The sequence below is a fragment of the Plasmodium cynomolgi genome, chromosome 3 (assembly GCF_000321355.1).
Source record: "Plasmodium cynomolgi strain B DNA, chromosome 3, whole genome shotgun sequence".
Taxonomy (NCBI): domain Eukaryota; phylum Apicomplexa; class Aconoidasida; order Haemosporida; family Plasmodiidae; genus Plasmodium; species Plasmodium cynomolgi.
This window is the reverse complement of record NC_020397.1, coordinates 1-27,468: the sequence shown is the minus strand read 5'-3', so window position 1 is coordinate 27,468 and position 27,468 is coordinate 1. Positions and strand designations below refer to the sequence as shown.

Below are 27,468 nucleotides of genomic sequence, written 5' to 3'. Positions count from 1 at the left end.
TAAGTATCCTTTTAATTAGAAAATAATTAAACATGGGAACAAGAAAAAGCCGCGTAAAAATATATATATCAATGTTGCCAAACAGTTAGTGGTGCATGAAAACTAGCTAAAAGGGAGTTAAAATAAAGAAAACGTCTCTGGGGGGGATTTTCAATAAAATGCGAGCCCAAATGTGAGCCAATATGTGAACCAATATGTGAACCAATATGTGAACCAATATGTGAACCAAAATGTTAATCAATATATGAACCAATATGTGAACTCCTATTTTGTAGTAAACAATAACAATATTGATAAAAATGCGTTTTTTTTAGAGAGGTGCATGAAGGGCAAATTTCTTAACAACTTTTAAAAATGCATAAAATGTTTGCTTGTTCTCTTGCGGTAGTTGCTAAACTAGATGCGATGTGTTTGTGGTTGGGAGAAAGCACGTCCATTTCTTCACTACACAATTGTGATGTGGAAGTAATCTTGTAACGGCGAGGGGTGGATGGGGGTTGCATGAACAAAGTTTTTGTCATTTTTTTATAACATTACTTGTGATACTTGTTATCCGCATGTGTTGTTCCGCTTTGTTTGTAAATCTTGGGCACAATCCATTTCACAAATAAAGGGACGTGTTGACAATACCATGTCCGTCAAATTAAAGTATTAATATGCTAACAATGTATGACTAGGGTATACTTTTAAGCAATGAGGAGCAGATAATACTGCTTTAAATAGAATAGGGAGAATGGCTTATATGTACCCATGCATGCTTACCGAGAGGAATGCCTGAATTGGCGATCATTGCGTTTTATATGATCGAAATGTTCGTCCCTCTGTAGAAGAAAGGGTTCATTGTTTATAAGTATATGCCCCCTCCATGAATGGTTCATAAAGTGCGACAAAGTGGTACAAACTGGTTGTCTTTAAAGGTGCGTTCATTTCTTACTAAAGGAAACGTCCGTTTGTGTCGTTTCTTATCCTATTATTTGTGTATAATTTAAAATGTTAACATTTTTGTGCTGCCCTGTTTTATATAATTTTGCGTCGCTCAAGTTTTATACACCGACGTATACAGCTGTAAAATAGTTGGTTCAGTTGAATTTAAAAATTTTAATCACTATAAAAAAATAACACATGCGTAGGTATATGTAAAACCTGCAAAGAGAAATATTCTGAGTTTGATACCCGAATGAAAAGGGGGAAAAAATTCTTACGATGTGAAAAACAAAGAAAATATTCCTTGGGTTTTATTTTTACCCGTTCCCCAATAATGAAAAGCGTGTATTTTTATAAATGATGTAAAAATAACAATTATTGACTTTTTCCCTTTGTCGCATTATTACACAAAAAACAAAAAGCATGCGACTAACAAAGCACGGAATTGAAAAAACGACCGCATTAGTAGAAAGATAAAATTGGGACAGAACAAATTAACGAAAAAATTAACAAATAAATTAACGAATAAATTAATGAATAAATTGAGAGGGGTGGTAAAACGTTAAATATGATGTGTCTCTATGTACTATTGTGTCCTTTTTTAGGACGAATGATGTTAAATAAATGAGTTAAAGCGTATCTCTTGCAAATCTAACAAAGATGTTACATGAAAGGTAGTCAAGCAACTAGGGTTCATCCATTGCTTCTTCCAGTTTAATAAAAGATAAGCATATATTAGATCATCCTACGAACTCATTCTTCTATATGTTCTATTTCGGCTGACACTTCTTCTAAAATTCCTTGCGACCCCAATTCAGATCATAAATTTGACCCTAATTTTGACTTGGAATCGCTATGGCTAAATGTTGATACCTCCTCTGGTCTGGAATTATCCATGCTAAAATTAGAGCCGAATTCCGATCTTGAATCATCAAGGCTAAATCTAAATCCTAATTCCGATCCCAATTTCAATTTCACGTCATCCAATCCTAATTGTGACCCCCAATATGACCAGGTTGAATCCGCTTCTGTTCCCAGTTCGTCTAATCCCAAATGTGATCTTATATCATCTAAGCTCAATTCTGACCTCGAATCGTATAGGCTAAAGTTTGATTCCATTTCAGATCCTACTTCATCGAATTCAAATTATGATTCTACTTCCTCTGAAGAATCATTCCATTTGGGGTTCTCTGATTTACATCTGCTATATCCCCCTCCTTTCATTTCTGTGTTAGAACTTCCCTGCCACGATTTCGATTCGTCAAATGGCGTTTCGCGCTCTATGTTCATTATCATCCCTCTTTTTCCTAAAAGGTAATTTCTGATCTCGTCGGACAGGTAGTCTCTCCATTTATCTCTATTTCTTTTTATGAGATCATTCCATGCTTTCGTTTTATTGTACACAAAGTTGACGTACGACACGGTATCATATGGAATCAGTTTCTTCATGTAAGAATAAAAATGCATATGGTCCAAATGGTCCATATACATCAGATCATATGTCAATGAGTTGTTACATACCATCCAATGCTACATGATATATTCATCTAATAATTTATTTCTTAATGCATGTTTAAGGAATTCTGTCTATAATTGATTCATAATTTGATGATAATAATTTCTTTGAAGGTGACGAATGCGATAAAAAGTAATATTCATTTTTCTATTACAGAAAATGCCAAAAGATTTAATTCGATCGTCTACTTCTTTCTTTGGCATTTCTTTGAATAACTCTGCGTGTTTACAGCCGTAGGGAATTCTTCTGGGAATTCAGTTACCCCATGTGTTATTATTGTCATCATCATGGTGGTTGTTTCTATGTGCATAAAGGTTGCAAAATTGTGGTAAAGATTCTGTTAACTGTCTGAAGGGGGTATTACATAACATTTATTTGGAGCGTGCGCTCTTTTGCGCAATGGATATCACATTCTAAAAAAGAGAAAAAGAGGAGGGGAACATGTTTTACAATAAAGATTTAACAAATTACAGTTTGGACGTAGAAAAAAAATATATTTACATGGTTGTATGATGAACGCATTTTCTTACTAGCAGCAGGACGTACAACAGAAGAAGTATCATCCAGGAGTAAATTTTAAACCAGGGAAGTTTATTCCGACACCATTTTGAGATTTTCATGCGACATTTAGATGAATACATAACGGAGTCGTTTTTAAAAATCATGTTTTTTTGAATGGAATAATTCGATAAAATGTATATTCCTGAGTTGCGAAACAATCACAAAATTGGTCTATATCTTTTTAGCACAAAAAATATTGTGCATTTTAATGAGGGAGAATATGTTTCCTGTTTAACATCATCTCACATGCTATCATGGGTAAACAGATAGTATAAAACAAAAAAACTTTTTAGAGTTGCGAAAGAAGTAAAATTAAAAAAGAAACAAATTAACAAAGCGTAAAATGATCGCTATCACCCTGGTAAAATACATTAGCAGAACTAACTGCTTTCAAAGCGTCTTTACATAAAATGTTATTTCTAAGGGGGACTTAAAAAAAAGGGGGTTGATGGTAAAGAAATTTAAATAATTGAAGGATAGCAATGTACGCAACAGGATGCAGTTTTATATGTGTGCAGGGTAAAAATATCAAAATGGAGTATTTAAAAAAAAGTTAATTTGGTTGATTCCTCCGTTTGAACTTTTTTTTTCCTCTTTAGAAGAAAAACAACAAAATATACATTTCTGCTTCTGCATAGATTTGGGAGGGACATTCTACAACTGTGTCTTGACGCCTTTCAGATTAATTAATACATGGCCTGGTTAAATTCTTTTGATTAATTATGGACGGCACACTTTTGTTTTATACAAAGTAGTATCTTAAAAAGGGAGATGTTTTTTAATTAACTATTCATTATAAAAACGAAATGATTAAACGGGAAATTGCGCACGCAAAGAAGCTAAAAAAAAATTAAATATACCTATAAAATATGGGTACGATTTTTTCTCTCTTTTTTTACCCTTTACAATTCAGACATTTTGAACGATTCCATACAATTGGGTTATTTCGTTTCATTTCATTTTTAGAATAATTTAGAAAAATCGATTTAAGGTAAATGATCGATTAAATGAATTGAAGAGAAAGCTAAACAAACTGCGGCGTTTACAAATTTTTAAACGACCATTTATTGGTGTTACTAAAATGTGGATGAAAAAGAAATCAGTCGTGTCATCATGTTTATTTGTAACTCTTCATACATTTTAACCTTGAGTGATTGCGTTTGCCCTTCCGACTATATTGCAATCAGAATTTTGCAATTTTTAGCGTATGATTAATACACTTCGTTTTCGCGAGGACTAAAATATTGTACTCCTTTTTTTTCTGTTCTGTTTTCTAAATGCCAAATTTTCTTTCAACCCAAGAAAGGGAACGCTTCAACAGAGAGTACGTGTGCCAGGTGTATACAATGAAAGGGTGAACAACATTTCCAATTTTTTATATGCAAATGTTAAAGTGGTGCAGAACTTCACATGTTGATATTGTGACAGTGGGTGGGGGTTATAAAAGGATATAAAATTATGTTCATTGAGGAGTGTTTATTACCAGGATCTATTGCTAAATCTTCTGCCAACTTTGTTTTTATAACTATCTAACTATTCATAAAGCGCTAACCACGTAACTTCTTTTTATGTGTACACATTTGAAATTGAAAATAGTTACTTTAAAAGTGATAAGTTGCTTGCGAAAAGCTCACGCATAACGCAAGTGAGGCGGTTATGTCTGTCATTAAGTAAGAGGCAGTGAAAAATAGCACCAAGTGGATTAGGGAAAATGGGTGATAATTGTGCCCGTTAGGTATACAATTTTATGGAAACTTTCCAATGTGTAGATGCACTATAGTGGGAGCAAACCAAGAAAGGGTATTATAAAACTGCGATGTGCACAATTATATATGTTATTAACCCCGTTAATGTTAAGGCTGTTCGCTGCTGTTCCCTACGCGCGAAATAGTTAATGCACAGGAAAGGGGAAACTTAAAAGTGCATAACTTTTAATATTCTACCGGTTTGCTTAAAATAACAAAAATTGTAACTTTCGCATTCGCTATTTTCATCATTATCTGTTACGTTTTTTTCTAGCACCATAAAAATGGGTTCTGCTTCTAACTCGTCTGTCGACAGCTGCCTAGTAGACATCAATTCGTGAGGTACATCTTGGTTGTGTGCATCTTTAAAAGGTTTACCAGAATTGAATAAACGAGGAAAAATAAAAAACTGAAGTAGCAAAGAATAGCAAATATATATGGATATTCCCATTTGGCAAAAAATATGCATAAATAACGAGATTATCCAAAAAAAATGTAGCATTCTTTATGATGTATTTTTTTCTAGGAAACATTTTCAGTTTTTTTTCCTAAAAATATTGTACATAAAAATTATTTTTTCAAGAAAGACTTACCCATATAAACGTTAGGTGCTTTCCTTTTTTTTTAAAAATTCATATTTAAAACATTTAATAACAATGTACATAATAATTACTAATACTATGACATCTAACATATAAAATATACCTAAAAATGTGTAATTACTACTGTAATTTATTAGGAATAAACAGAATATGTATGACAGAACAAAAAATGGGGCACTTACAAGGCACAACATTTTAAATAGCATTTTCTTAAATTTTCTACTGTTCATATATTTCTTTTTCTTTTTATTATATATATGATTTACTGTGTTAAGAGAATTTTTTTTCGCAACAGGAAAGTGTACATTTGAAAACGTCGGACGTTGAATCTATATTATTCTTATCAATTTTGTTCTCTTCTTTACAGCTTAAATTACTTTCATTTAATTGTTCGCATAACGATTTAGCTTCCGTTTGTTTCTCTAATTTGCTATTTTTCTTCTTATATGATACATCATTTGTTAGTTCTGCATCCATTGGTTCATTGTCCATTTGATATTTCTCAAGCAACCGATTAGTCTCTAATATGAACGGGTTGCTTAGGTAGGCATCTTTACCCAATGATTTTTTAAAATTATCCTGAAGAAAAGTAAAAAGTTTAACACTTGTAAAAATTGTTACTAGCATTCTTTGAACACATTATGAATAGAAAGATAAAATAAGAATACGAAAATTAAATGACATTATGATATTACCCCATTGTAGCAACATAAGAAAATCTGAGATAAAAGGATGCAAGACAAAATTTCAACAAATGTGATTAACTTAATTTTTCTTCCCATATTGTACAGCATTGATATTACAATAGTTTAAGCAGTACTATAATAGTTGTGTGTATTTATCATGGAGATAATTGTTCCAATTGAACTATCACAACATTGTTTATTATAATTTATGTCCTTTTAAGAAACGCATTAAATCGAATAATGTATGTACCTAAGAAATGCTTACTAACGGATAGAAAGGAAAATTCAATTTTACCAAAAAAAAAAAAAAAAAATTTTCCTATAATGATATTTGCAAAAAAAAAAAAAAAAAAAAAACGAAAACAAAATTAAGTAGAAATAATTAAAATTTAGCTAAAAATGTCACGTACGTTTAAAATCATTATATCATATTAGGGCAATTAAAGAAGTTTGCCTGTTAAATATTTTAAAAAAAAGAAATTTAAACAATATGGAAATTATTAATTCAGGTAAAAGTCAGAAAGTATAAAATGTAGATCATGTATATTCCTATAAATTTATCAATCACTAAGATTTATTACGAGGGGCACTAGAATCATATTTCTAATCATGCGTGTAATCCGTGTAGAAATTACTACATGTTACAGTTTAAATAATAATGAACGAGAAAAAATAATGCTACAATGATTATTATATATTTTTTTTCATTATTTGAAACCACATTATGACGACGATCAAATGTGTGAATTTTTTTATAAATAATTTTACGTATTAAAAACTATGAAAATTTGAAATTATTCGCAATGAAATTGTATATTTAAACAAATTTAACGATGAGAAATATATATATTTTTTATAATAACTTTATAACATAATAACATGAACTACTTCCCAAATAAAAATTAACATTTATAAATAATAACGTTTAAAACGCTTATATATTTATGATTTTTCTTATTAAAAAAGCTTCCATTCATATGAATAATTATAAAAAGTGACAAGGCAATAAAAAATATATGAGTCGAAATTTAAACAAGCTAATTGCAAATAATTTACAATTATGTAAAAAGAGCAAATAAATAAATGAATAAAGTTATAAATAAGCAAAATAAGATATAAAATAGCAGGATTATTAGGGTAAATATATTTACATTGATGTCTAATTTATTTGCTATTATGATGAACTATTTAGAATCAAGTTATAATTCATAGCAAATTTTTATTTTTTTATCATAATATATATTCAAGAGAATGTATAAAAAATTGTAGAATGATACAGAACTTACTTTTGTGATGTTATATCTTATAGAAAAGATATTTCACAAAAATATGCTGTTACTTTGTACATTTTTTTATATTTTTCCACAGATTAACTAATAATTTTAAGAATGCCGACGAATGAAGCATTATTTTAGATAACTAATAATTGATAGTACAACGTTCATAAGTATCAAATGTAAAACAAAAAATGGAACAAACATAAATTAAACGTAAAAATCGCCGTTATTAATTATGCCAATTAATGTCATTTCTGAACACTAAAAATGGAAAATAACGTATAATGGTTAATATAATGATGTTATTTTTTCATGCAATATAACAAATATGATGTAATAATAAAAAGAAAGGTAAAGCAGTTGTATAGGATTTAACCATAATGTGAAAATATTATAACTTTGCAAAGGGAAAAATGTGATTATTTATTTTTATATTATTGATTCTCTTATTCTATTAATATGGTTTAAAGATTATTATCTGTTTATCTCTTCACAATAAATAAATTCATAAAGAAATGAATATTATTATAATCACCACCTATCCAATTTGTTAATAAAAAACGTATGCGCAGTTTTTTGTTATCTTTGCATGCGTTTTAATTTATGCAATGAGGGAGGACAAAAAGATGTTTTTTTCTTAACGAAATGAATAACTGAATAAAATTATGATTAAATTTTAGTTTTTTATTATTAACTTGAGCATGAAAAATATAACATAAGTGCTATTATGGAAGTACAATTTCATTCTTTTTCTATAGTTATCATTTTTTTGCTTTCGATAAAGATATTTTCATAGGTATAAGCATAAAAGTGCATCTTAGTGCAATTGCGCGTTTTACGAAAAGTAAAATTATTTAAAATATTATTATACATCAGTGTGATATTAACATGTCAAAAATAAGAATAAATAAGTAATTATTTCAGTAAAATTGAGAAAATTAAAATTCCCTTTCAATTTGCTTATTTTCATTTCTGCAGTATGTAATATTAATGACTGAATTATCTATGCTATAATAGTGCCTATAATGATATTTATAATTATTGTATTCTTTGTCTTATTTAAATACGAATTAACATTTTTTTTAAAATAATAATAAATAATGTTATAATTGTTAATTATTATGGACGTTATTGGATGTGGAATTTTTTCGATTAAAATTAAATTCAGTATATTTATTATTTAAGGAAACCATTAAAGTGTTTTACTTAAAAAAAATAATTTTGTTAACATTTTTAGAGAAATAAATTTTTACATATGGGTTAATAATTAATATTAAGAATATATATATATATATATTCTTTTAAAAAAATATATGTATTATAATATAATGAAATTTCATGGTTGTAGTAATTCTTATTTTATGTATTTTATATAGAATATAGAATGTAGATCAATAATTTCTTGTAGCCCAATGAAATTATTAAGAATTATTATTATCCCTTTTATCATCTTTCATATATATTAGTTTATTCTAGAAGAGTATGATTAATTCTCTCACATACAACTTCTATGATTTATTTTGCAAAAACTTATAATAAATAAATCACAAAACTGAAAAGATAATTGTTATTCTAAAAAATAACTTACCTAAAATTATATCTTATGAGTGTTTATTACATTCCAAAAAACATGATATAAAAAAAACATTCATTTATTCCAAAGTAAACATTATAAATACAAGAATGTATTGAGAATATATTATAATTATTTATACTTAATAACAGCTTGGTATTATTATATAGCAAATAAAAAAAAAAAAACACAGAATTTTATTATTCTCTGTTAATCACTAAAATATATAAATGTATATACAAAAAATATATGTGATTAACAGTGAAATTAAAAAAAAAAAAAATTAATTTAATATATTTCCTTGTAATAATATTACAGGAGAAATAATTTACGAACAAAAAAGTGTTGAAATAAATATAAAAAATTTGTTTTTAATAAACTTGCAAAAATATTATAGAAGTAGATATGAGAATAATAATTATTGTAATATAATGAGTGAATTCTATGTTAGCAATTTACCTAGGTTTAGGGGGAGATTATTATTTATTAAATTTTTTTTTATCATATATTTTAGTTCTAATAATAATATTTTTTAAAATAATCTGTGCAATAGTCCCTTTTTTAATTATATTAATCTTGGATTCAAGTACATGAAAAAATTAAAGTATATTTATATGTTATTTAACTCAATGGCAAAATCCCTTTTTTTTAAAAAAGAAATATTTTTTAATATATTTACTAATATATGTAAAAAAAAAATATATTTTTGCAGAATTCATTATATACTTGTGAAGTGAGGAATTATTTAGAAAAATATATATATGTAATCCATTCAGATATCATTTTTAATGGGAAATGTATGAAATGTGATAACTGGATTACCTTAAACTTAAATGTACATTAATATGTTTGAAGTTTCATAATTATCATAAAATCACCTATTAAATTTTTTATTAAAAACATATTTTATGTAGAAATATTATTTTATTAATTTGTCCACTTTAAAAGTATATGAACATATATAATAATTGATTTTAATTTTTTCATTTCATTGTAAGCACTATAATTGAAGTTTGATATAATTAAAAGAATTTTTTTTTTTTCATATTTTTCAAAATAGTAGAATATTGCAATTACAGCTGTATGAACCTATAAAGTTAATATTACATAGAAAAGCATTAATTGATGTAACGAAGCTTTTATGTATATTTATTTATATATTTAATTATAAAAATAAATACATTCTCTTTTGCTAATATAACACTAGATCTATTATAATTACATGCTCTTTGTTTTTAATATGATATATTTTAATTAATTTTAAACCTCAAGCTCTATTCAAAATTTTTTCAAAACATTGGCAATTGTATAATTTTATATGTATATATATTTTATTCATATAAAATAATGTAATAATTTGGTATACATGTAAGGTGCTCATGATTATAATTTTATTGTAACGTTACTGTGATGTACTCTGGCATATGTATATTACATGATAAACTACGAATTATATATTTAATATTTAGATTTGGTCCTATTAATATAATAAAAATATTATGGAGCAGAGTTGCATTATATTATTTTTTTTAATATTACTAACTAAGAATTTTTATAGCATTACTAGAATTGTGCAGAATATTATTTATTAAAAAAACATAAATATGTATAGCTACAATAAATTTTTTGCTTATGTTGTGTATTCAACAAATTATTTTCACCATCATGGTATTTTTTATTATTGTAATTTGGATATTTTTTTAATATTAAATAAGATAAAAAATATAATGATTATACAGTTAAAAGGTTTATCATAATAGTTACAATTACAGTGATAAAAATAATTTTTAACATAAATAGATTCCTGAGTGGATATAGAAAAAAAATAATAATAAAATAATATATGTTTTGGCATCATATATACTGCAATAAATTCATTTAAGCCATTTTAAATAATAATTTTTATGGTATAATTTTAAAATTAATCTTCATGATTTTTGCACGAAATAAATAATTTCTTTTAAGCGTTTTTTTTAATGTCTTTACATATGATAAATATAAATAATGAAATGTGAAAATAATTTATAAAGACATCAAATAAAATAATTACAATACATTTCAATTAATTATAACTATATGAACATGCCAATTTTTTTCATATCTATTAATCATATTATGAATTACAACAGTAAATGAAGATAAAAATATGAATCAAGAATATTGGAAGCCTATGATTTACAGTATATATTTTAATGAATATTATATATTTAATAAATTAATTTGTAAAAAACATTAAAAAAAATAAGTATCAGTGTAATAATTTTACAAAAATCAGAATTTATATACTGTATACATCTCTATTAAAAGAACATAAATAGCAGGGATGTTCATTTTTTATTATATGGTCAAAAATATCAATCCTATTATATTGTTCATCATAATATGTACGTTTTTTGGTAATAAAAAAGAGTTATTATATTTATTTTTTTAAAAATGTTAAAACATTTGATTATACAAGAAAGTGTACTTACAAGTTTACCATTAATATTGGAATTAAAGTATTTATAATCTGAATTAATTTATTTCTACAATTTGATATTATATGTTAACGATAATGATATAATACATTTGACTGTTGTTCTTTGGTGATATATATGATAATCTCTATCTTTATAGAAACAAATAAACACGCTAGTGTAATTTTAATTACGAATAGAAATAAGCATGCTGTGAACCTGCTTACGGCATAAATGTATATTCCATGAATTTTCATATATAACACTAAACATATATAAAAACAATTTATTTTGTAAAAATCTTTTTAGTATAATTCGAAACGAAATATATTTTTATTCCGATATGCCTTTATATTATAATGAATGATAATTATACAAAAAATATGTCTCCCTTAATTTTGTATTATTATAGTGAAAAGGATATAATATATTAGCTAATTAATATAAAATAATTATGCAAGTGATTATGCTGGATATTATACTGTGCATAAATATTTCATGCAAAGTAATTAATATACTATGGTAGCTGATAAATTCTCTGGGATTTTTTTTATACAGAGTGATTGTAACGATAAAGACGCACTATAAGCAGCAAATAAATTTTAACATACATAGGAAATATATTTTATCGCATACTTTTCCCTTGATATTGTCATATATAAATGTTTAACATATGCCCTTATAGGATTAACAAAGTAAATATACTGACAAAATCTATATTGTTCCTTTTATGTTGTACAAAATTTGGCAGATGTATATTTAAAACAAAATAATTAAGAAGTTTTTTCTTATTAATTTATCAAATATTGACACAGAAATGAAAAAGAAACATTTCATAAAATGTATTTGTGATAATGTCATGCGCATAATAAACGATTAATTCAGAACAAACAAAAAGTTGTTCACCATTTTATTAATTTCAGCGTACACATATTTTGCATACCTAACTACATAAATGTGTCTAAATATGCATACATATAATTTGTGCATAAATAATGTGCGCAGATGACACGAATACAATAAGTTAATTTAATAAATCGCAAAAGAAAGGCTGTAGTGATATTACAAAAATATTTATATATTGTAAAATTGGCACTAAAAAATGATATTTAATTCAAAGCAAATCTACAGAATGATTAAATTATTGTAAGATCAATGCATACATGTGTTTTATGGTGTTTGCTACCACATTTTATGTTACACATGCACCTATAAAATAAGCAATCTTCGTAAAAATTTATTATTTAGTAAATTCAAGAGTTTAATAAATAACTAAAAGTTTCATTACCAATTTTTTAGTAATAGAAATATAATCATTTAAACCATATTCCTCTTTTCCATCAAATAAAATTCTGTACTTTAAGAATTTTATAAAAATATAAGTCCCATCAATATACTTATTACGGCAAAGACATTACCAAAAACCGATATATGTGCACCCTTTTCTATACACAAAAGACCTGAAACAAATAAAACTAAAAACGGAGCAATAAATAATAACCCTACTTTTTTAAACAAAATTATGTTAAATTTTTAAAATCTATATTCTTATTAATGATAGAATTTTCGAGGCAATTAAATGCTTTGAATATGTTTTTTCAAAATAGTAATCTGTTTTTTAAAAATATTGGTTTTTCTGAATTATCAAATATGTTGATCTCTCCATTTTTCAATTCTTTCTTTTTTGATGGTTTATTTTCCATTACGTTATCAATTTTAGACTTAAATCCATGTAGTTTTTTATTTCCAAATTCTTTGATTTGTCCATAATATTTTTTAGCATCTCCTCGTAGTTCTGCAATAGTTTCTATAATTTCTTCACTTTTTGACAACAAGCGACTTTTTTTTAAGGACAATATGCCATCGTTACTCTGCTTCTTGTACAGTGAAACACTGGTGGTAGACTATAAATAAAGGGGCATATAATCATATATATAAGAATAGTAAAACCACTACGAACTGAATGTTTATCTGTCAATATTAAATTTGAAAAATATAAGAATCCAGAAAAATATTTATAGTACCAAATTATTTCCGTAATGACATATGAAAACTAAAAAACAAAATACAACAATTTTGGTAAAAATGGAAAGATTATAATTTCTGTCCATTTTATTCTCTTTTAATTCGTCGATATCTGTAAGAAAAAAAATGTCAAGGGTATTTTCATAATTCTATCAATTAAAGGTACATCCTAAATTATTGTCATTTTTTTATTGTAGTTTTGTATTTTTCCTTCAAAAAGGCATTAATTTATATATTTATATAAAATGCATATTTTACTATATAGTAAATGACAGCGTAAAATAAAAAATACATTTTCAAACTGCGTACCATCAAATTGCATAAAAGAATAAACTATTGCCAATTAAATTTAACGGAAATTGAGTAGAAAAAATTCTTAATATGTTAATTGTTTCAAATAAAAATAATTAAAAATTTATAGTAATATATATTAAATTATAAAAAGCAAAATTTTTAAAAGATAAATATATGGTAAACATATATTCTTATGTAACTAGAGAATTAAATAAATCTAGATCAAGCGTATGCTAAATAAGGAGAAAATTATTTTTATTTTCTATATTTTTTTTTTTTTTCCATGAGTTGCACAAATATTATTTTTTAAAATGGTAAAATACTAAAATGTCATTTTAATATTTGTCTAAATAAAATTTTATTAATTTTTTTCATAATTTATATTATAAAAATGTAGTTGTAAGGGAAAAAAGTAATCTTTTTTGGGGGGATTATTAAATGTAAAAATGAAAAAATTTCATGTTTAGCCTTAAAGGCAAATATTTTTCCATTTTAAATGATGTATTTAGATTGAAAATTCATTTGGGTATACTGATTTTAGAATATTATAAGAACTAGCAAATATTTTTTAAATATTATATTATCTTAAAATTGTTGTAAATAAAATGCGAAAATTAATTCACAATTTTTAATCTCCTTTTTTTGGTATAAAAATGTTCAAAGGGGAAAATTAGAGTCTACTTTTTGGGCAAAATGGTTACACATAAACTTGCTAACTTCGAGATTGAATTATAAATTATTTCAAATATTACATTGATAAATAAATGTAACATCAATTTAGTGAAATTCAGAAAAATATTTTATCAATTGGTTTTATATTTTTATAAGCATTTGTAGTAATTTTTTTGAATATCATACATGTACGTAATATCGTGAACGCATTGTGAGTGCCATCACAGAGTTAAAATAAAAGGGAGAGACTGCATTCATTCAAAGGCATCATAAAAAGGAAACATCATTTACATGAAATTTATAGATTTTTACATATATTGCTATACCACACTTTATAATAATTGTGTCAGTGCCATAAAATAGTTTTCAATAAAATAAAAATTAGTCTTATTATATTTTTGCATCTCATAATTTTCAAAGCTGTAGAGAAAAACATTATTAAAAAGAAATCTTAAAAAGGAAAAGTCATTTTAAATTTACAAAAAGGATACAACCATTAATTAACACAATTATGCTGCGTTCTTTTTATGTATTTAGCAATTTCACCATTTCAACATTTGGACAAATGCTTATTACTTTATTTATGGGTGTTCCTATATTATGATTATCTAGCATGTTGCATTTATAATGATATGCACATAATAAGTTTTTATAATCTATTTGAATTAAATTAATGGGTTTCAACTTATAAGACATATTATAATTATGCGTAATAGCAAATAAAGAAGCAAATAATAAGTTATTATGAGCGAATGTGAACATATAAAGCAGTGTCCATTAATCTTAAAAGTAATTTTATAGTGTCATACAATTTATTGTCTTTATTATTATTTTGCTGTTGTCACGTAATATATACTATTTTTAACTTTACATTGTTCTAATTAAATAGACATACATTATTTCTTCAAAAATGAATATAACTTGAATGTGCGCAATGTGAAAAATTAGATGACATTTGATTTCATGTCTAGCATTAGGTATAAACTATTGGAAAGATAAAATTAAAGAACTACAGAGTTGGGTAATTTAATAAAGAATTATATTTTTTATAATACTGTTTATTTCTGCATGGACAATTAAGCAAAATATGAAAGATTGTAGGTTATAATCATGCATAAAATATGCATTAATGTGTCTTTAGTGCAATATTTAGATGGAACTTATTTAAAGTATTTTCTTTTATAAACGAATAGAAATACACATTAGTTACCTTCTATAAAAGGTAAAAATAGACATAGAGTTTTACTAAAACAAATAAAAAGGTTTCATTAAGTTTACTAATGAAAGGTTGTTGTTTAAAGGGAATAAAACAAAAAAGCATGATAACATATTAAAATTAATTAAGTAATGGAAACATAGATTCCATGAAACTACATTAGGAGCTTTTACAGAATGTTTCAATAGAATAAAAAATAACATGTTCAAGAAAAAAAATAGCGAAATAGATATGCCACCTAAGTATGCAGATCATAATTTTTTGGAGAAAGTTAAGAAACATAAAATGTTTCTATGAAAAGCTACACACTTATATACATTTTTAATACGAAAGTGTGTTAAACTGCATATTTAAAACAATAAATATATAGAAAGGAATAATAAGAAAGCAGAAAAAACTTTATAATTGTAATGTACACATGTGTATATCACTTCTCATTTAAAAAAAAAAAAAGTGATAGCCATGCATGTTCGTGTAACAAATTATGACACATCATGATATTTTAGAATGTATCACATCTTAGGTTACGTTTAACATTTATGAATTTATATGAACAATATTTTGAAGGTATAAATATGATTACCAAATTCGTATTTATCCTTAGGTTCAAAAAGAACATTATATTTTAAAATTTTTGTGTAAGTATAAAAAAAGACTAACCAACTTATTAAAAGAATGACAAAAGAACGTAAATTTGATCCCCTTTCACTTATTGATAAAAAGAAACATCCTGATAAAAACAGTAAAGAGGGGAAAGCATATATCATGCTCATATTACGCAATACAGTTAGCCAGAAAGTTTTATCATCAATATTCTGGTCGTTTACAACTTTATATATATTATTAATCCTATCAAGCACTCTATTTTCATAATAGGAATCTGCTATTTTGAAAATGTTAAAACTACGAAGTTTATTTATTATGTCTGATTTAGTAGCTGTTTTTTTTTTTTTTTTATTGTTATTCGATTTGTCCGAGTTTAATTTGTCCAAATTTGATTCAGTATCTGTTTTAACATCTGATAACAGTCGACTGTAATTTGAATACATTGACGTGTCGAGCTTTTTTCTTTGAGGAATTAATTTACCAGAAAAAATAGGACAAAAACATTTTTTATAATTAAAAATGAACTTTATTATAAAAGGAGAATAATTGTATTAAAAAAAGACTTAAAAAATATTTTATTTTGAATATTCTTATTATACATTATCATTGTGATAATGAAACATCCCAACGAAAAAGATAATGGCAAAGCTTCTAATGAAAGAAAAGGAAGTCATTTTTTTCGGCAACGGATATATGATATATTTTTTTAATATTATATAGTAAAAATTAATAAATATAATGCATTGAATTTTCGAGGATAAAAAGGAATTCTTCTATTTTTATGATTTTATATAACATTTAAAAAAAAGTAATGATCATTTTTTAATTCCCATAAAAATGAAATAAATATAAGTATATCAAAAAAGAAATTCTATTTCAAAATTTTGTGAATTATTACTATATAGTAAATTAAAATATAAAAATTTTTATTAAAATGTATTATACTTACATTTAAGCAAACTTTTTTATATATATACAAATTAACGGCATAATTTTATAGCAATTTTAATTATTTTAATAAAATATTCCGCTTCGACATAAATGAAAAGATAAAGCGCATATGATAAAGAAAAATTGTAATCAATGACCTTTATGAAGACAATAGAAGATGGCATATGCTGATTATGTTACTATTTTGCTCATAGAATGGTTAAGAATTATCATAATATTTGGTATTATTTTTCATAACTGCATGTACATTTCAAGAAATTTATATCAATAATTTGATCGTTTATGATACATTACATATTTATTAAAATCTAATAATAATAGAACAAATCAAAAATATGAAAAAAAAAATTTTGTATAAAATAATTGAAGAATTATTATTAATCTACAATTACTCGTCAAATAGTAAATTATATAGATTAAATTTGAATGATATTTATAAGTACTCCCAACATGATTAAAAATAGCGTGTCCTTAAAATTAAAATTTGTAGTATATATATATCTTACAGTGATTCAGTAAGATTGTAATTTGTATCAAATGTACATTTATTTTTTTTTTGCACAAATGAAAAAAATAACAAATAAATATAAAAATTAAAATGAAATTCTGTTAAGTAAATAAGGTGAAATGTAAAAAAAAAAAAGTAATTAATTATAATAATATTTTATATGATATTTCTAATGGAGTAATTTTACAGGAGATAAAAAAAAAGATAGTACAAATAAATTAAATAATTTTTGTTGAAATAAAAATCGAATATATAAGTTACAAAGACAGATCTATGATTATTAAGATGGTTATATTTTCATTATATTATTTGTGTGACTACAAATCCTTTTTTAAGGCGATTAGACAGCACACAAACAATTTTTACACAGCATCTTTTTTTCGCGTAATATATTTTCTTAATATAAAAACTTACTGTTTAGGGGTACACAAACCTGCACATAATGATTTTAAAAAAAACGTATAAATTTATATTAACTATTAAAAAAAAATCAATTATATTTTTACATTTTATTATGCCCTTTATATTAGAACAAATGCGATCTTTATTTTGCATATAAATATTTAATATAATAAAAATAAACTTGTACTTAAATTAATTACGATAAATTTTGTTTTTATTTGAAGACCACTTTTCAGCATAAAAAAATGCTACAAAAAATTAGAAATTTTCCGGGATTTTTTTTATGCTCTATGTTTTTTAGAATTATTTTAAAGAGTGACCCGAAGGCACATTATAAATAGTCCATATTGTAATAATCTTTTACAAATAAATTATTATGCTTGAATAATTTAAAAAATCAAAGCAATTATGCGCATTAAGATTAGATATTTTATAAGTAAACAAGGGAAAAATTATATATTTTTTTTCTGCGGGTTCTGCTTTGTTATATGCTAACATAATGCACTATAAATTATACATATATATTTTTTTAAAATGATTTTACAGAATATAAAAGTCTTCATGTTTATTTAACAACTATGTATGCCTAAATACGAATTCGAAAATAGTTTTAATATGAGTGCGTGTAAATTTCTCGTTTTAGTAAAAAATTCTGACGTTAAAATAGAAAAAAAATTTATATCCGTTTAGCATGTCGTAAAGAATTATATTTAGACATTTAATTTGTACTATTATTCCATTTCATAAGTAATTATGTTTTTTTTAAATTTAAAAATAAGAAAGCAAATATAACGGAAAAGAAAACGTTTACTGAATTGTATGAATACAATGAAATGGGTAATCTTGAACCAGTAATAAAAAAGGCATCATTGTCTCGTGTTCACCCCTTTCTACACGAACAGTAGGTATATACGCACAATCCGTTATTATATAATTTTAAATATTTTAAAGAAGGATGTGAACTGTTTATTCGAATATGATTATTTCCTTACATGCGTTGAACAGAATGCTAACATGTGTTTATCTGTAATTTGTTCTATTTTGATAAGTATAGAATGAATGATTGAAAATTGGAAAATTTTTTCTGCTTATATAGCGTGTAAATAGTAATCATCATTATCGTACTGAACAGAGTAAACAAAATGTGTATGCTTCTTTAACTAATTCATTCTTAGCATAGTACGAATTAGCATGCATTAGGGTTGTTTTTAAAACTACTTTAATCGTATTATTCTAGGGGCAGTGTGTTATGCTGCTTATATATTTATATCAATTTTGTTATATCTATGAAAAATTAAAAACGAATAAAATGGATATGTTTTCTTCTATAATTAGAAGACACACTAGGAGAAGTGCTCTATTTATTATTAAAATATACAAGGTTTTCTAGACCTTTTTCAAGAGGAAAAATAAAGGTAACTCGTAACATGGAATTATTACAAACGCTGGTAATGAATACTGTTCATAACACCTAATGACTCAAAATTTGTAAAAATAAACTCAAAGAATACATTTGGTTATTGCTCATTAAGGCTCTACAAACGTTTTTGTTTTTTATTTAAAAAAAATTTTTTTACAAATATTTTTAAAAATGGTAAATAAGAGAAAAAATAAAAGTTGTTAATATTTTCGTAATCTGTTAAAAATTTTAATGTTTGTACACCCCGTTGGCATGCTTACATTTCCAGATATTCATTTTTGAAAAGAATTGTAATGCGCATTTTAAAATGGAAAAATAGAAAACGTTAAACACACATACTTTTTTTTGTAATAAAAATTTCTTATTTAAACAGAATTAAAAGAGAAGGGTTCTATTCCTCAAATTAGTGTGTTATTGAAGAGTTCACTAGAACAGAAAATGAAAATACATTAAATTTATTTCGTTATACGTATAATTCTTAAAACGAAGGAAAACTCATGAAACATTTTAATATTTACTTGCTCGTCAACTTTATGAATATTTTGTAAAAAATAAGTAATATTAATATCGAAAATAATTTGATGATGAAATATATTTTATTCCCTATACATCCCGAATATTTAACACATTGTATAGCAAATACACGATTATGAGAAAATGCAAGAAATTTCTTTTTCATTCGCTCCCTTTTTTTGATATCTCGTATTATTTATTATCCATGTAGATTATATTGCTTGGAACAAAAATCGAAATTAACGAAATATTTAAGAAAACAAAGCAATGTGCAGTATGACAATATTATTTATCTGAAGTACTTGAGTGCCTATGTTAAATAAAATAAAAAAAAATAAATATATGTTTGTTAAGCATGTGCATAAAACCAATTATTTTGCCATGAAAATAACATATGTTTTGTAGGAAATATAGAAATATCTACCTAGCGCTTTTTTCCTTTGAAAAATATCTATAATAAATTTTTCCTATATGTATATTTTTTTTATAATAGCTAATTTTTTTTTTCTCTTTAATAAATATATATATTATAAATAAAAATATCTACATGATATATAACACCATTTTTTATATGAAGTACTACAACATTTCATTTTTTCAGTACGATTAATATAAGGCAGAAAAAAAAAAAAATTTTTTATGAATATTAGATGTAGACAATTTTTATGGCAAATATAATTATAAATAAAGCTATTTTTTTTTTGTGAATATGTGTCTTTCATATAATAAAAAATAATTAGCTTTAAATTATTATGTTAATTATTGAATAATTTGTATATTCAAACATTTTACTCTTATTCTATGTTTATTTCTTCTATCATAATACAATTGTTTCCTGTTGTATCCTTAAAGAAAGATAAGTAGAACAAAATGGAAATGATGTAATTATATAATAAAAAATCAAATAAAATTTAGTGCCGACAACTTAAAATTCACATTTGTGCATTTATTTGGATTCTTTTCTATGTATAATAAATGTTTTAAAGGTGAAAACTGGCTAGTAAACAATTAGTTCCATTTGAATTACAAATTATACTTATTAGTGTGAATAGGAATATATTTTTCTATGTAAATTATTAAAAATAAAATGTTACATGCCCAAATGTACAAATATCATGATTAATTTTAATATATAAGTTTAAATTCTTCCTACAACATTATAGACAGGATAAAGATTGCATTTATTTGATTAATAAAAAGGTTTTCTATAAGAGATTAATGATATTTACATAATTTTATCTTAATCCATTTTTAATGTAAAAATAACAGAATGAAGTCTTTATCTAGCTGCATAGATTTATTAAAACAAAATTTAAAATATAAATAGACAACACATTGGTATTTACATTTATTAATGGTTATATAATGACCAATTTAATTATTTCACTTAATTAATATGTCTAAAGATGTAGTAGATTATATGAAATTAATTGATAATGTATGTTTCAATTGTTTACCGAAGTTATTGACTTAACTCCTATCCTTAATATTCTTTTACGATATATTTAAAATGTGAGCTATATGGAATATAAGAAAAAATTATACATTTATATATTTTAATATATGTTTGTATTTTTAGGATCCTACATTATGTAAAAATGATTTGTTTAAATTTTATAAAAAATTTAGCAGCAATTGTGAGAATTCGAATGATGAAGATTATTGTAAAGATAATATGATTGAAGATGTAAATGAAGGTGCAAAAGACATATTCAAGAAACTAATGAGAAATGTTAATAAGCTAATAAAGAATAGCGGTTTATATTATAATAGCATTAATAAAGGAACATATCCTAATATACGATGTATATACTTAAAGTATTGGTTTTACGATAAAATACTCACTGAAAACCTTGATGACTCTAATATTAGTAAACTTTTCGATGCGTTGTCCAAATATAAAGAGAACCCTACAAATAATAGTATAGTATGCGAGTTTTATAAGATTAACTTGAATGAAATTAAGGATATAAAAAAATTATATGATTATTTTGTATTTTATGATGGATATAAAATTATGAAAAATATTGTAAATGATAAAATATTCAATAGTGTACATCGTGAATATCTAAAAGGGGCTATTGATGTACATAAAAAAGCAGAAAAAGAATGCAAAAATAATGATAATACTAGGGGATATTGTAATGAATATAATAAATACATTAAAATATATATTGATAGTGCTGTATTATATTCATTAGAAGAAAAACTTAAAGATGAGGACATAGTTATCCTAATAGAGAAAACCCTTGAAACAGAGGGTACACCATCAGCACCGCGTGTTCAAGGTGCTCTAGAAATAGAGGGCCCATTACATGCTGACGTAAAAACGGTAAAATCATAATTGTTTTCTAAAGAAAATAATGAAAATGTATATTTTTATTTTCTATAAAGAATGAATTATTTATGTTTTTTACTTTTATATGTTATGTCCCTAGCAATAAAGAAACATGTTTTTGTAGACTTTTAGTTTTTGTAATTTTATGTATTACTTATATCATTTTATTTTTCTAGAATGTCTTTTTGCAGGATTCGAATTTAAAAAAATTTTTCAAATCTTTAAATTATACTCATAGTGATACATATATGTGTAATCTCTTAATAAGGAACAGAACCCAAAATAGTGTAAACATGAATAAATATTGTAATATTATTAAAGTAATACTGGAAAATTGGGATAAGATATTGACATCTTTTGAATCACAATTTAATAAAGACCAATGCTGCGAACACTTGAACTACTGGTTGCACACTAAAATACAAGACAATAAGTACCGTTCTGAAGATATAAAGTTGCTTTACTTTGCATGGAACTGGATTAATGATTCAATTACTGCGAAAAATTATTGTCGACATAAAAAATTTAATGTTAGTGCAGAAGATTTTAAGAAAAAGCTGAAGTTATATATATTTTTAGAATATATTGATATCATAAATAGTGAATTGACTAGAGTTCAAAATTCTGAAAAAACTATGTATTGCAATTACATAAAGAGTAGTTTTGATTTATACTATAGTATGAAATTTGAAGATAGCAGTACATGTTCTCAAAAATTTAGTGATGAATTAGTTGCTTTTGAAAAGAAAATTGATAATTCTAAGTTGTGTGAATTGAAGAATAAGTGGCCTCATAGGTGTTTAGATTTAGTATTCAATAAAAACAATAAAGCATTATGTTCATCAAAAAAAGAACAATCTAATGTGCATAATCAAGAAAGATCGAATGGATTTGAGACAACAAACAAATTTAATGTATGTAGATATCATAAAAGATAAAAGAAAAAATTATTTTGTTTTTTAATATAAATAATTTTTATAACACGTTATTTGATTATTTTACGATTATTCATTTATATTAAAGGTTTGTTTTTAAAAAAATCATTTAAATATGCTTCTTTTTTTTTTTTTTTTTTTTTTAAATTTCTTAGCAAAGTGTTTTAGACAAGTTTTCTGCATTTAAAACATATGAAGAATTTAACAGTAACAAAGACTGTTATAAATACTGCCAACACTGTAAAATTATATATGATTTTGAAGAAAGTTGCCCAGGAATTAGTGATTTTTGTAGAATGTTAGTAAGAAATTTGCACGAAATAAAATATAGTAATGATATTAAAGATCGTTGTGGATATTTATACTATTGGATATATGAGAATGCATGGAAATTGTTTGGTCCAGATTGGAATAAAACGCATGGAAAAGAACCTATTTTTACACTTTTAAACATAGGATATAAAATTATCAATGAATTAAAAATTAATGAATCTTTCTATAACTATGATACTAAAATTAGTTTCGAAGAATGGAGAAAAAAAACAGATTTGCATGATTATTTTGAAAATTATGATAACATAAAAAATATTACTGAATCTACTAATAGGGAAGAAAATAATAAATATTGTGAATATTTTACTTACATTAAAAAAATATATAAGATGTATATAAGGAAATGTTGTAAATATTAGTACTACAATTATATGGATACATGTTCTGATTATTTTAAATGTGATAGAATGTATTATCCGAAAAATTTCTTATGCAAATTAAAATGTTCCAGTTCAGAATCAGTTGATAGCTCAAGTAAAGCAGTTAAAAATAGGGTCACTGGGGAACTAAAGGGTAGTGTGTTCCTTAATTCAGAAATTAACACAAATTCGTTGGGTAGTGCAAGTTTAGCGGAGACCCAAGAATCTATTATTAATGAATTTATGAAGGATCCTTTCTACATTTTCGCATTAGGCAGTTTTACACTTTTGGGTACTTTTATGTTTTTTTTCTTATTTTACAAGGTAAAAAGGTGTTAATTTTTATGTATAAATATTTCATAATAATATTTATCATATTTTGTTCCTCAAAAATATCAATATAAAATATTTTTGTTTTTTCAATTTTATATTAGTTTACGCCTATAAGATACCAATTAAATAGATTTTCACTAAGGAAAAAAGAAAGGAAATACAATGTGAATAAAGAACAAAGAAAGGAAATCATATACAGTAATTCAGAAAATCAAAATATAAATGTTCCTAAGGGGAGAGTGAGAATAGCTTATCAATCATCGTGATCTTCTTTGTAAAAATATGTTACATGTAGTATCATATTATTTAGAAGAAATGCTGAAAGAAGCGTATAAATAATAATATACCTTTAATCATATATAATAATAAAATAATAATGTGTTTTTCATTGTAACAATATGATTATTATGAATTATTTATTATTGTATCTAAAAAAAAAAAAAGGAGAAATATTGAATAATATTTTACTTACACATTCGCAGTAAAATTTGTAGTATTATATTATGCAGTTATGATGATTAAATTTTTATTTGTATTATTATTGAAAGAAATTTAAGCAAAATTATTTTCTTTATTTTCACCCTTTTTAAGATTATCACATTATTATAAAATTTCAATAATTTTTTTACACGAATTAGTTATCGTTTTCAATTATTTTTACAATAAATAATTAATAAGTTTAGCATAAGGAAATTAATATAATACAAATAAATATAGAACATGTAGGGATGAACATATGGAAATTATTATGTTACATATTTAAGATATGTTATTATAGAAATAGGGAGCTAATTTTTAATTAAAATTTATAATATGCATTTTTAATATAATAACAATTATAACTCAGAAAAACATCAATCTAGTAATTAATTTTTTACTTACCAAATAATGCTTATTTAATATGTAGTATATGCATAAATATGTGACATCATATTTTCACTTAATAAATTATTCATGTTTCTTTTCTACATAGTTCCATATGTTAAAATATATTTTGTACTATTTTAGTTACTAAAGCAGGTTAAATAAGAATGATATGCATAACACACTATTGATATACAAAACAATTGTGTAAATTACAACAAAAAATATTTATTATTTTTGTGGAAAATGTTACTTGAAAGAGGAGTACTACTATTGTATGTTCTATACTTTAATAGGTTTTGTGTATGATTAAAATTATTAATTAAAATTTGTTGTGATAGTTATTATTCTTAAAAAATTACGCTGTATGTTCATTAAGAAGAATATCAGCATACAACTGTTTTTAAAAAAAAAAGTTTTTTGGGTGCATATTATCTCTACATGTTATGTTTTCAAACTTTAAAGGTGTTTATTATGTAATAAATAAATCATGAACTATAATTACATTTGAAAGTTTACCAGCATAATTTTCTTTTTGTGAATTAACACAAAATTATATACACTATTTGGTTATAACATATATTATCAATCTTTAAATATCAATAAATATATCTTTTGAAAAATCGTAATTTCTGTTAAATAGGAAATTTTAAAATAATGGGAGATTTAAATGGAATTGATTTAGTACAATTTCATATTACATTTAATAAAATTATTAGTACATATTTATAATTCAATACATTATCTATTTTCAAGCTAAATCGTGTATTTTTAAAAAGAAACAATTTATTAGATCTACATTTTTCTTTATAATGTTTAGGAAATAATTTTAAAAGGATCACACTCTGAAGAAATATATAAGGAATTTAATAATAAGGTTTCCATTGATAACTACAAAAAATATTGCAATACTATATTTAATTAAACTAATGAAAACACAAAATTGAAGGAACTATGTTACAAACACGAAATAAATGTAAATGAATTAGCTAAAATAAATGATGTAATACAACGAAGAGATCGTTGTTATCACTCAATGTTATGGATATTTGATGAAATAAGTAGATTTATAAGATCTAATTCGTATAATATTAAACATTTGGATGTTCTTAAAAAATTTCATGATGTAGAAGAACTTATTATTAATGATATAAATAGAACAGGAGATGAAGGTAGAAAAAAATATTTATGCCGTTATTATTTTACTTATCATGATATGGAAGAGAGGAAAAATGTGAAATATTTGCATGATTTTATTAAAAACTATGAAAAAATTGAAGAAAATATAATTTCTGATAAGACTAATTGCGAAATTTATAGAAAATACCTTGAATTTATTAAAATATTATACAAAAAGCATAAAGAGGAATGTTGTAAATATTGGAACACAGAATGCCATAAATATTTTAGTTGTGACCCATTTTATGATCCAAATAATCTCTTGTCTGTATTAGAAAGTTGTGAAAATGGAAAATACAACCAAATGTCAAGCGCAAAAGTTAAATCTGGGTCTAAGGATTCCACAGAAGAATTTAATATGAAAATTAAAAATGTAAGGTGTGTTGCTTATAAGTACGAAGATTATGGATTTCTTTCATGTTTTGACTCGCCATTAACCCATAATGTTACAATTAAAGGTAATGAAAAGTTAACTTCGGAAACAAAATATGAAACAAACATTGCATCAAGAAGCAGGGGATTAGAATTTTTCACTAGGTCATCAATAGGAATACCAAAAAAATTATATCCAATTAAGAAAGATAAAGAAAAAAGAATAATCAGATGAAGACAACAGATGTTATCATGGGAATGAAAAACTCAAAGTGCAATATTACTCATCAAGATAAAGATAAAGGTGTCGTAGTATTGAAGTGTAAGGATAATTCTTCTACTCAAAATACTAATATAGTTCATGATCAGGAAAGTGAAGGGGAAGAAGTACTTGAAGATGAGTCCACAAAAGAAGAAAGAAATAAGCGTAAGGAAACATTAGCATGGAAAGGATTAAAACATTCTAAAGAAGAAGCTTGCACTACTGATTTATTAGGATTCTGTTTTGACCCACAAAATACACATAAAAATAAAGCTAGGGAAGAAAAAACAGAATACAAAAATTCATATACGGAATATAAAATTCCAAATGATAGAAATACAAGCTATTTTGATAATTCTGAAAAGGAAAATAGTATTTTAAATTCTCTATATACCAAAATAGGTCTAGTTTCTACTCTTGTTCTTGGATCTTTTCTCGTTTTTTTTATGTATTATAAGGTAAATAAAAAACATATTTAAAAATGTAAATATTTTATGTTACTTCATATCTACATATTCTTTATACTCTTATGAATATTAAAGCAAT

The 27,468-nt window shown here is 24.4% G+C and overlaps 5 protein-coding genes across 5 annotated transcripts; 2 read left to right on the top strand and 3 right to left on the bottom strand.

The window, feature by feature from the left end:
• Nucleotides 1-1,743: 1,743 nt before the first annotated feature.
• On the bottom strand, nt 1,744-2,373 carry PCYB_031050 (hypothetical protein; the record flags this gene model as incomplete). Its single annotated transcript, XM_004220775.1, has 2 exons — nt 1,744-2,054; nt 2,124-2,373. 2 exons carry the CDS (start codon nt 2,371-2,373, stop codon nt 1,744-1,746), a joined length of 561 nt encoding a protein of 186 aa, XP_004220823.1.
• A 3,245-nt stretch (nt 2,374-5,618) lies between these two features.
• On the bottom strand, nt 5,619-6,142 carry PCYB_031040 (hypothetical protein; the record flags this gene model as incomplete). The annotated part of the gene is made up of 2 exons (XM_004220774.1): nt 5,619-5,927; nt 6,044-6,142. 2 exons carry the CDS (start codon nt 6,140-6,142, stop codon nt 5,619-5,621), a joined length of 408 nt encoding a protein of 135 aa, XP_004220822.1.
• A 9,951-nt stretch (nt 6,143-16,093) lies between these two features.
• On the bottom strand, nt 16,094-16,615 carry PCYB_031030 (hypothetical protein; the record flags this gene model as incomplete). The annotated part of the gene is made up of 1 exon (XM_004220773.1): nt 16,094-16,615. A coding segment is annotated over exon 1 (501 nt), but the record flags the coding sequence as incomplete, so codon positions are not given.
• A 5,963-nt stretch (nt 16,616-22,578) lies between these two features.
• Nucleotides 22,579-23,912, top strand: PCYB_031020 (VIR-like CYIR protein; the record flags this gene model as incomplete). The annotated part of the gene is made up of 2 exons (XM_004220772.1): nt 22,579-23,199; nt 23,376-23,912. 2 exons carry the CDS (start codon nt 22,579-22,581, stop codon nt 23,910-23,912), a joined length of 1,158 nt encoding a protein of 385 aa, XP_004220820.1.
• Nucleotides 23,913-26,145: 2,233 nt separating this feature from the next.
• Nucleotides 26,146-27,380, top strand: PCYB_031010 (VIR-like CYIR protein; the record flags this gene model as incomplete). The annotated part of the gene is made up of 3 exons (XM_004220771.1): nt 26,146-26,281; nt 26,333-26,895; nt 26,919-27,380. The coding sequence occupies 2 exons, from the start codon at nt 26,146-26,148 to the stop codon at nt 26,893-26,895; spliced, it is 699 nt and encodes a 232-aa protein (XP_004220819.1). The 3' UTR covers nt 26,919-27,380.
• Between the last annotated feature and the right edge of the window lie 88 nt (nt 27,381-27,468).